At 47.3% G+C, this 12,141-nt stretch overlaps 1 protein-coding gene across 9 annotated transcripts in view; it reads right to left on the bottom strand.

The window, feature by feature from the left end:
- Window positions 1-12,141, bottom strand: part of TSPAN4 (tetraspanin 4) — a 504,081-nt gene that overhangs the window by 253,393 nt on the left and 238,547 nt on the right. The window contains exon 1 of one of the 9 annotated variants that reach the window (XM_081922511.1): window positions 4,365-4,460. The exons of the other annotated variants lie outside the window; for them this stretch is intronic. Coding sequence (XP_081778637.1) covers window positions 4,365-4,431 — 67 coding nt within the window. The 5' untranslated portion in view covers window positions 4,432-4,460. Of the gene's footprint in view, window positions 1-4,364; window positions 4,461-12,141 lie in introns of those variants that run through there. 9 annotated transcript variants of the gene reach the window in all.

A 12,141-nucleotide genomic window follows, 5' to 3' on the forward strand; every position in this document is an offset into this window, starting at 1 on the left:
CAATCCGCTAACACAGAAATAGTGCTTCAGGTTAGGAATTTTGCTTCAGGTTGAGAACAGAAATCGTGCTCCAGTGGCGCGGCAGCAGCAGGAGGCCCCATTAGCTAAAGTGGTGCTTCAGGTTAAGAACAGTTTCAGGTTAAGTACAGACCTCTGGAACGAATTAAGTACTTAACCCGAGGTATCACTGTTAGGGCATCCTTTGCAAGCATGGGAATAGCCAAGGGGGAGGGGGTCAGCTGCCCCCCAATAAAGTAAATCAATAAATATACTTAACGAACTGAGGTTCTGCCCCCCAACATAAAGCCTGGTTGAGCCTAGTGTGCTTCACATTTGTCAATTTGATATTAATCTTGTGTCATTTTAATATAATTACTAAATCTTGCATATTCACAATATTCCAAACTGGTTTGTTCATGAAGCACTGCAATGACAAATATTCAGTATGCTATCCCCTACTATAAGGTTTGCTGCTAATCTGTCATATTTATCCAGAGCAAAATCTTTAAAACAATCTCATAAGGTGCTTAGCAGGTTCTCCAGTTTTGTCTAATTGCAGTATTTGTCTAATTGCCTGGATGATTACTTCCTTCCAAGATTTCTCAGCTGAACAAGCCCACCACATGTGGAGATAATGCCCTTCTTGTTTACAACTACTCCAACAATATGAGAATGTAGCAGTAGCATACATTCTAAAGATTTTCCTAAGATATAAGTTTCTACTTATTGGCCATAATGCAATGCAGAATTAAATGTGCTTAAGCCCACTTCTTTCAATGTCTTATGTACACACATATCATTAATTGTACAAGTTCTTTTGCAGTTGGAAAACTAACTACAGTATTACTAATAACGAATACTAACTACTAACACTTACATAAGGGATATGCTTTGTCACAGCCTGAAAATCTTGCTGTTCACACCTAACAAGCTTCTCACAGGAGTACAGGTCATAAGGACAAAAGACAAGCTGAATACAATTCCTGACTTGGCCTCTGTCACTAAACTTAGTAGTTTTGCTTAGAACTTGACCCTACAAAAGTGCAATGTTGCCTTGATCGTGCCAAGCTCTTAAATAGCTACTTCACTCTGGGCATAACAAAGCGGAATGGCTATGAAACTACTCATGTGCTTAAAGATAAGCTTGTGTCCAGTCCTTTGCAGAAATGTCAGTAGACGGCAGTATTCAAAAGACAACTGGAGAGACGATAAAAAGTACCAGGGTCTTACAAGTGAGGTGTGTGACATATAGCATCAGAGCAAGTTTCCCATAGATACTAACAGTACAGTAAACTATCAGCAAATGCCACAAATACCCTTTGCATTTTGGATATTAATAGGAAAATTATGGGACAGGTGAAACACCCACACCGCAACTGCTGGAGATTTGCCTGTCATGCAATACAGTATTTTAAGACTGGGTGAAATTCTTTGATAGTACAACAGGGTATCTCACAGGGAACAGGAAAAAACACACACAAATAATGAGAATCCACACCCTTCTGCAGAAATGCTGTGTGGAAGATTCTTAACCTTATAATTGCAATGCTCTGTAATATTCCTGTTCCTAAATGAAGAAAGCTATGGAAATATCATGTGTCAGAGGGATTTTGCCAACACAAAAGGTTGCCATGACTGTGCTCTCTTCAGATGATCAATAAAATACAAATACACAAACCAAGCTCTCAAATCTCCTAAACTGTCATGCTCTATATCTGCCACTAGTAAGTCAGAGCCATCTTTAGGGCAAGTGATCACAGTCTTTCATAATCCTGATTGGCTCAATGCTACATAAAAGTATCCTTGTTGCTAGTGGGGAATATCTACATGTTTGTTTGTTTAGAGAATGGAATATGCTCATGCATTGCACATGACCCCTTTTTAATTGCAGAATGAATGCTGGTTCCCTGTATGTCTACAAGGCACAGGGGAATGACAGTAGAGGCAGGGTAGATAAAACACTGTCTGGAAAGCCCAAGTATAATGGCTCTACGTGCACAAAACACTAAGCCAAGTTATGGCTTAGCATGAACAAGCAAGCATGCTAGTACCCATTTAGAAAATGGTGGCCAATGTATTCCTTTCCTGGTCCTGCTGCTGCCATGCTACAGAGAGCTAAGTCATGGTCTGGCTTAGGGTTACATATGAACGAGAGCTTGTGGTTTGTCTCCCGCAAAGATAACATGAGTATCAACCACAAGCAAATCTTGTTTAGTCGAAGACAACTTACCCTTTCTGTGGGCAGTGGCGTAGCGTGGGTTGTCAGCACCCGGGGCAAGGCAAGTAATTTGCGCCCCCTAACCCATGGATTTGCGCCCCCTAACCCGTGGATTTGCGCCCCCTAACCCAAACCCCCAGATGTTGCGCCCGGTGCGGCCGGCCCCCCTGCACCCCCCACGCTACGCCACTGTCTGTGGGGAAGCAGTTATGGCCTGGTGCAGATGTTGAGGAGGCGTGGTGGGGTGGGGTTGACCCACGCGGCCAGCCATTGATGCCCAGTGCCTATGCCAAAGCCCAATGCCTATACATACCCAATGCCTATGCCAAAGCTTACTTACATCTATAATCAATTAAAGTTGTGGCTGTTTTCAATTCCAAAATGCTGTCATATCATTCACGCTGGTCTTACACATCCAGAATCCTTAGCCCTCCCAGTAAACCCTAACCCGCTGTGCTGTGGTCCACACGCCACAGTCGCACATAATGATAAGTCAAACCATGGCTTAGCTCACACTATAGCATGCCATAGTTTGGCTCAGTGCTTTTTTTCTAAAAAAAAAAAAAAGTTTAATGGTACAGTACTCTCATTTTGACTCAAGAAAACCATCATTTTATAGTTCAAATCCAGAAAAATAGATACAGTAAATGGACAAAAATACAAAGATTCACAAAATGTTTAGGAGTATGCATACCCCTGCTTCCCCACCAGGAAAAAAGCACTGGTTTGGCTTAGTATTGCATACAAACCAGACCAATGCCAGTACAGTGTACGGGAGACTTAAAAGGATGTTAATCATCTGGTGCAAACTGGTTGCTTGATCTCAGGGGACAAAGGCCACCTGAAAAATACCAATTGTGTGTTGAAGATGGGGTCATACTACCAGTCTTGTAGGGCATGTAACTACAGACTCATGAGAAGGTAAGTACTGCCAAGTTGGTGGGGGGAGATGATCCTCCTACATGAAGTTTATCGCCCAGGGAGGCTCACCTGGCGCCATCATTACATATCTTTAGGCACCAGGTGAAAACATTTCTCTTCAACCAGGTGTTCAGTTGATTAAACATTCTATGGCCTTTTAAATGTGCTTGATGGAGGGGGCTAATTGGTTTGTTTTTGTTTTATTATGTATTTTGTGTTCTTATTTTGTATTTTTATGCCATGAACTGCCTTGTGATCTTTGGATGTAATATGAACTATGCTGTGAGTTATACCTGTTCTTATTAAATCAAAAATACTTGATGATGATGATGATGATTATAAGCCATATGAACGTTCTTCCTTTTTAACATTTTACCAATTTTATTTATTTATATTAAATATAACAATGAATTTATCAGAATTTGTATAGTGCTAACCTGTAAAAAATTCTAAACTGTTTACATAGAGTACATATTAACATTATTGATAGAAGTCAGAAATTAAAAAACAGTTGGCCTAATTCCCCCCCCCCATCTAAATAAAATCAGCAGTTAAATAAATATACATTATACAAATAAAATTACATCCTTATGCCTTACCAACTCCTTTCCAGCAACCCCTAAAACTGAATGCCAGATAAGAAGTCCAATCAGCACTACAACCTAAATTGGTGTTGATCTCCATAATCCATAATGCAACTTCCTAGCTATTTATTTCTGACCTCATTCATGTGTATTATCATTCACATAATTTAGGCTCTAATTCATAACCAGACACACCATACTCTACTAATGCATACTGAAAACTGAACTATCAATCTCTAGCAACATCTCTTGCTGAAAACTGCCTTGGAAGTAGTGCTAATTTTATCAGGCTTCTGGCCAGATGAGAGCGGCTTGGAATCTCTATAAATTCCAGTAGCTAGATTCCCCCCAAACAACTGGCAGCTGGAAACTTTCCCTAAGAACTAGGAACATAGGTGAACTCAAATTCAAGCACAGCAAGTGGCCAGAATGTGTATATCTAAAACTTTAGCCAACACATAGGACTTTAAAAGCTCTGTTAGCTTTAACGTGCAATGAAAGAGCCCTTAAAAAGTTGAATTTGTTTAAGGGTGAGGAAATTAAACATTTTGCACAGTTCAGACCATGTCATCATTGTATTTACAGCATTATGGTGTTAGAGAGAGCCACCAGAACCCAAGACAACACTACATACACTGTACCTGGTTGGGGCTGCACAAGTAAGACAGGTCCATCCCAAAGGATTAGCGAAGCTGTGGGTACGCTCATCTCGGCTTGCTGCTTGTTCCCCTCCTGCCTTACATACCACAGCTCCCTTGCTCAGCCTTGCAGTGTCTGAGTGGAGTCCTGATTCATGATTTCAGGCTCCAGCAGGAATGTAGCAATTGAAAACTCGGAACTATTTTTACCCTTGACCAGCCGCAGCCTCTCTGTTCTATAAAGACTTCTAAAGAAAAAACCATTCCCAGCTAGTTCAGGATGTGTTTTAGGGATCTATGGTTCTCTGGCATTTGCTGTAGCTTTTTAAACTGCACAGTTGCTAACAGGAAAAAGTGAGCTTACACTCTGCTATTATTGACAACAATCAAAAAGTCAGGCTATTGATCCATGGTATATGTTTGTGTGTGTATAATTTATTTCTTACTTTTCACTGTAAACATTTTAGGGACAGCTCCTCCAAAACAAAGAGCTTAATTTCATATGCACACAATATTTCTTTTAAGAATTTGATTTTAACCCCCAACTGACATAAAAAAGAAAAAGGAAGATGTTATGTAGTGTAGTTTCACCCTGGGCCAACAGGGGGATACTGTATATAGTTTTCACTCAGGTCTGTAGATAGTTTTCACTCAGGTCCGCGGCAGTTATTTTAGGCGGGAACTCTGGGCTGTGGTTGTTACAATGTTGACAGCCGGCTGCCTATAAAAGCAGGCCGGCTGAGCTGTTTGCAGTCAGTTCTATTCCAGCTTACAAAAATAAAGAGCTACTTGAAGAAATCACTGTGCCGGCTGCTATGTCAACCCACAACTTAATACTGGCGACGAAGGTGGGATAGATGGACATCAGAGCACAGCCAGATGCGGCCAGCCTCTGAACTGAGCTGAATCACTGAGCTGAATCACTGAGCGAAATCACTGGGCAGAACCAATTCAGAGCTGACTGTTCTGGCTAGAGCACTGTGTTCCATCCATCGCCCTTCACGCCGGCATCGGAATCATGGCTTCACTTGTGCCTCTACTGCCGTTTGCGCCAGCCTCTGAATCATGGGACTCCTACCTCGCTCGGTTCGACTGCTACCTCCAAGCCAACGAGCTAACAGCAGTATCAAAGGATCGGAAGCGGGGCCTATTCCTCAGCCTCTGTGGGCCTGAGGTGTTTGAGACGGCCCGAGCATTGGTTGCGCCTGAAGCAGTCCAGGCAACACCATGGGACACGATCCAAGAGAAGCTCCGCAACCACTACGCACCAAAGCCGTCCAAGATTGCTGCCCGCCATGCGTTCTACCACCGGAACCAGGCAGAGGGGGAGTCAATCAACAACTACACCACCGCCCTGCGACAGGCTGCAATGCACTGTGAGTTCCGAGACTTAGACGATGCCCTGATGGATCGAATCGTCTGCGGGGTCCGGGACATCCATCTGCAACGGCGTCTCCTAGCCAAGCCAGACCTCACGCTACAGAAAGCCATTGAGGAGGCTGTGGCCTCAGAAGCTGCTGAACGCTCCGCCCAGGAGATCCGCAAGTCCAGCAGCCCGCGTCTTGCTAGGGAGCCAGTTCCGGTGCATCATGGAGAGGCCAGCAGTGATGAGGCATCCTCCAGTGAAGACGATGACGTGCACCAGACAAAGCGGGAGCGCAGGAAGTTCCAACAGAAGTCCAAGGGCCAACCGGAATGTGCCGGCTGCGGAGGCAACCATTCCCGTGCCAAGTGTCGATTCAGAGACGCCATCTGTAGGAAGTGTTCCAGAAGGGGCCACATCGCTAAGGTCTGCCGATCGGCTCCGTCTGACACCCCCCCTTCATCGACTCGCAAGTCCAAGTCTTCACTCCAGTCTGCCAAGGAAAGTTGTTTCGCTCTCACCAACTGCCGCTGCCCGTCTGGAACCACGATTGGCCAAACTGACTCGCCTACGCGACGCAAGCTGAACGTCACGGTGCTCATTGAAGGAGCTCCATGTGACATGGAGATCGACACCGGGTCTGCCCTGTCCATCGTGTCATGGAGCACCATCAAAAGACTGGTACCCAGAGTGTCCAAGAGGCAACTCGACTCTCACCGCGTACACCTGAGAGACTACCAGGGAAACGACATTCCCGTGGTAGGCGTTGGCCGGTTCCGGATCGCCTTCAAGGATTTTTCGGGCCTGCTCCGGTTGGTGGTGGTCGAAGGTCAGCGGCCAAGCCTCCTAGGGCTAGACTGGTTTGATGCCCTCGGCCTGGAAGTCACCGGCATCAACTGCATCTCTAACGCAGAGACTGAGGGTCTGGTCAAAGACTTTGCCGAGGTTTTTGACGGCACCTTGGGGCAATATACAGGTACGCCCATCTCCTTTAGCCTTGATCCACAAGTCGCCCCCATCAAGCTAAAGCCACGCCGGGTTCCCTTTGCTCTCAAGGCTAAGGTGGACGAACAACTGGACAAACTGATTGCCCAAGGAGTTTTGGAGCCGGTTGACCACGCCAAGTGGGAAACCCCCATCGTCACGCCTGTCAAGCCAGATGGGTCGGTGAGAATCTGCGCTGACTACAAGTGCACGATCAACAAGGCACTTCAGCAGCACGCTTATCCGGTTCCTGTTGTCCAACACCTGCTGCATTCCCTGGGTGAGGGTAAGGTCTTCGCTAAGCTGGACCTTGCCCAAGCATATCAACAACTGCCAGTTGATGATGCCACTGCTGAAGCCCAGACGATCGTCACCCACCGGGGGGCATTCCGTTGCCGCCGGTTGCAGTTCGGGGTGAGTGTGGCTCCTGGCATCTTCCAAAGCCTTATGGAGCGTCTCCTGCAAGGGCTTCCGGGCGTGGTACCATATTTTGATGACGTCTTGGTGTCTGCAGACTCACACCAGCAGCTGTTCGAGCGCCTCCGTGCCGTGCTGACCAGGTTCCAAGAGGCCGGGCTCAAGGTAAAGAGGGAGAAGTGCCAGATCGCCGTTCCACAGGTAGAGTTCCTGGGCTATCTTATTGATGCCTCCGGCCTTCACCCAACCACATCCAAGATCCGCGCTATCCAGCAGGCCCCCACCCCAAAGAACAAAACGGAGTTGCAGGCATTCCTGGGGCTGCTGAACTTTTATAACATGTTCCTGCCCCACAAAGCCACAGTGGCTGAGCCTCTTCACCGACTCCTTAGCACTAAGACGCCTTGGGCCTGGGGTCATCGGGAGACGGCGGCCTTCAACGCGGTCAAGGCTCTCCTTTCTTCAGACAGTGTGCTGGTACAGTACAGTGAATCCAGGCCGCTGGTCCTTGCCTGCGACGCCTCACCTTTTGGCATTGGTGCTGTCCTTAGTCACCGTTTTCCAGATGGAAGAGAAGCACCGCTCGCCTACTTTTCCAGGACACTATCTCCGACGGAACGGAATTACAGCCAGCTCGACAAGGAGGCATTGGCACTTGTGGCTGGAGTGAAGAGGTTCCATGAATACCTCTATGGCAGGACTTTTGACCTCATCACTGACCACAAGCCACTCCTCGGCCTCCTCGCCGGTGATCGTCCAACTCCACCGGTCCTCTCGCCACGCATGCTGCGATGGACTGTTTTCCTGGCTGCCTACCACTACCGGCTCATCCATCGCCCGGGGAAATCGATGGGCCATGCCGACGCCCTCAGCCGTTGCCCTCTTCCAGCATTTGTGGAAGACCCGGCTCCAGCTTCATCGCTCCTTCTGATTGAGGATCTTCCGGCAGCGCCTGTATCAGCTGCCACTGTGGCCTCCGCGTCTGCCCAGGATCGCACCATCAGCCGGGTGCTCAACTGGGTGTGGAGGGGGTGGCCACAAGGGCCTTTTGCATCGGAGTTCCAGCCCTTCGCAACCAGACAACATGAACTCTCAGCTCATCGCGGCTGTCTGCTGTGGGGAGACCGCGTCGTGATTCCCCAGGGACTCCGTCAGCGCGTCCTGGAGGCTCTGCACGTTGGCCACCCGGGAATTGTCAAAATGAAGGCGTTGGCTCGGTGTTACGTCTGGTGGCCTAATATGGACGATGCCATCACTGCCTGGGTGTCCGCCTGTCAAGCGTGCCAAGAGTCGAGGCCTGCACCACCGGCAGCTAAGGGACACACCTGGGAGACGCCAAAGACACCCTGGTCGAGGGTGCACATCGATCTGGCTGGCCCTTTTCACAGCCGGACCTTTATGGTAGTGGTGGACGCCTATTCCAAATGGCTGGAGGTCGCCCTGATGCCCTCCACCACTACCGAAGCTGTCATCCGGGTGCTGCGAGGCCTGTTTGCAACGCATGGGTGTCCTGATGTCCTTGTCTCTGACAACGGACCGCAGTTCACGTCAGGCACCTTTGAGCGGTATCTTTTGGGACTGGGCATCCGCCATGCCCTAACGGCACCCTTTCATCCATCCAGCAACGGGCAAGCGGAAAGAATGGTGCGCTCGGCAAAAGAGGCACTGGCGCGCCTGGACCGGGGAGACTGGCATGAGCGGGTCGCCGAATACTTGTTCGTGCAACACATCACCCCTCATGCGGCCACAGGGAGGAGTCCTGCTGAACTGCTTATGGGCCGCCGCCTCAGGTCACCGCTCGACCGGCTACACCCGGACTTTGCCGTGGCTGAACCACCAGGCTGTGCCAACGCGCCACGGTCATTTGTCCCAGGAAACCAGGTCTTTGCCCGGAACTATGTGGGGGACATTCCTTGGGTGCCAGCCACAGTAGTGGGAGTCACTGGACCTCGCTCGTACCAGGTGGCACTCGAAGACGGACGCTTGTGGCGACGGCACATAGACCAGCTTAGGCGCAGGGTTGGGGACTTGGACACTACCGAGGTGCCCCCAACTGCGCTTGCGGCCCCAGAAGAGACACGTACAGATGGCGAGGCCCCACCTACACTTCCCTCGCAAACCGCCAGCGTGGAGCCGAACCAAGCCGCTTCAGAACAGACTCAGACCACTCCACTTGCGGAGGCTCCACCCACAGCAGCGGATCCAGGGGAGTTGGTTCCAACGCCACCTAGGGTCGCACCACAGCCTCAGCGAGAACTGTGTGGCCCTCCGGACTTGGCTACCAGTCCCCGGCGGTCTGGCAGAGTTTCCAAGCGCCCAACTTATTTAAAGGACTATGTTGTTGGACATTTATCACTGTTGGTCTAAGTATGGGAAATGTAACCGATATGCTTTTGTGCCTAATTGAACCATTACGCGTAGTGCTGTATATAAGGAAACCATTACGATTGTAACTAACGCCTTATCTCAGTGGGGAGGGGTGTTATGTAGTGTAGTTTCACCCTGGGCCAACAGGGGGATACTGTATATAGTTTTCACTCAGGTCTGTAGATAGTTTTCACTCAGGTCCGCGGCAGTTATTTTAGGCGGGAACTCTGGGCTGTGGTTGTTACAATGTTGACAGCCGGCTGCCTATAAAAGCAGGCCGGCTGAGCTGTTTGCAGTCAGTTCTATTCCAGCTTACAAAAATAAAGAGCTACTTGAAGAAATCACTGTGCCGGCTGCTATGTCAACCCACAACTTAATACAAGAAGTGGAGGAGGAGCAGGAAAGAAATCTCTTTGCAGACATGAAAATTATGAAATATTAAGTTGCAAGAAACAGGGGTAAAGGAACCTTAAGTCTGCAAACCATGGCACAGTTCAATTGTAGACCTCATTCTAATAAACCAGTCTTTTTTGCACTGAGAATGACCCTTGTGCCCATCCAAATACTATTTATGGGAAGGACAAACTGGGCACTTTCCCAGGAGAAAGCATCCCACCCCCCACCCACAAAGCTCAGTCCAGCAGCAGGGAGGAACCCTATGGAAACTTATGCGCAGTCTGCACCACCATACAGCTCATTCACATTAAATCACAATTTGCTTCAGTGTGATGTGTAAATTGGGCCACTGTATTATGACATGTGAGAAAAGGAAGGACGAAAGGGAACACAGGGGCACAATGTTCTTTCATGATTTAATAAACCATAATTTATTAAACCCAGATCATTGTGCCTGAAGTGGACTGTTCTGCTTGGGATACCTGATTCTCATGCACCTCATTCATCATAAACAGGTTGGTGGACTCGAAGAAAAACAGACCAAAAACAGTGGACCCTCTGGATACGAATTTAATTCATTCCAGGGGTCTGTGAGTACCCTGAAAAATCCGCAAATAGAGGCGTCACTTCTGCGCACAGTCGTGGTGCAATAGAGCGCTTCTGCACACGTGCGCACAGCAAAACCTGGAAGAATACACTTCCGGGTTTGCCGCATTCGCAACCCGAAAGCTACATTACCTGAAGGTAACGTAACCCGAGGGTCCACTGTACACAAGCTCCAGAATGTCCTAATAACAGGAAACGTCACAATAAACATGAATCATGCTTTGGTGATGGATAAAAATAAAAAGGAGAATCACATGGTGGAATAGCAATCCAGCAGAGGCAGCAACACCTGCCCAGAGGATTCCCAGGGAGAGGAAAGGAGACTGAGCGAACACTCCCCAAGGGAGGGTGTTCAAAAAAGGGTGAGAGGCTAACAGCTCTGCAGGCAAGGAGTGACATAGCTGGGCTCCTGAGCCCCACAGGGGTGCCGCAGAAATAATGTAGTTGATCAAGGGAGACATGGACTCAAAAAGGTTGAAAACCTCTGTTCTAACCAATCAAAGGAGATATTCCACTATTAGGAGACAAGACACCTCAGCCAGTCATCCAGGGTCATTAGCGTAACAGATGAATATTCAGCAGCTTTCTATGTATAATACAAAGTAACATAACATGAATAACTGTAGATAATACCATATCTACTGAATAGGAAGCTGCAATCCCACAAATAAGACACACCCACAAAATGCAGAAGGGATGAAACAAAACTATCTCCCCAGAAAGCACTGTAGCTCCTAAAAGGACAATATAATGAATTCTTATCAGCAGATACACACATTCTATGCAGCAGATTCGGTTACAATCCTAAAGTCACAACAGAAGCCCATGATTTCTGCTGCACAGAGGAACTGAACTTGACAGCAGTAGCATGAAAAACAACTGCTGAGTTCTACAGAATGCCATAGACCTGGGACTGCTTCAAAGACAATTTTCCTCCATGGGTGTATATTAAGTTATGTTTGATGCTAAATACTTAAAGAGAAAGGATAAATAACTCATGGGATCTTGGTATGAACATGTCCATTAAACATCTGTTGAATCAAAGCTCTAAACTGCACTCCTCTGTGAATGTCTTCAGTTATTTTAAAAAAAATGGTGCCAACTACATTTCTATTGTTTCATAAGCACTTCTATTTCTGTTATAATCAAACAATTTCTAATATATCACTGTCTTAATAAAAAGAAAAGGGGCAGAACTGAAGCAACAACAGACATTAAATTTAAAAAACAACAAGTTCCTCAATAAGGAAGTCTATTTTTCTTACCATCACTTCTTCTTTCAGAAATGAGGAGCTCATTTATATTTTGGTGATGCATGTGTAGGAAACTAAATGTGCACAATCTTTTATACATGGAGCATGCGCCCTAAACTCACATTCTATCTCAATCACTAGAGTAGTAGTAGTAGTAGTAGTAGTAGTAGTAGTAGTAATAATAATAATAATAATAATAATTTGTTTGTACCCCACCCATCTGACCGGGTTGCCCCAGAGTCACTCTGGGCAGCTTCAACAGCCAAATCAAGTCTGAGAACAGAATAGGAAGTGTCCATTCCCTAGGTTCCAATATTCCAGGTGAGATAAGGATTTTGGACTTGGCCAAATCCAGATTCCCCCCCCTCCCCCGCTATGGTAAGAGAAGCAACAA

Source organism: Podarcis melisellensis, assembly GCF_964234715.1.
Source record: "Podarcis melisellensis genome assembly, chromosome: 1".
In the NCBI taxonomy this organism is placed as follows: domain Eukaryota; kingdom Metazoa; phylum Chordata; class Lepidosauria; order Squamata; family Lacertidae; genus Podarcis; species Podarcis melisellensis.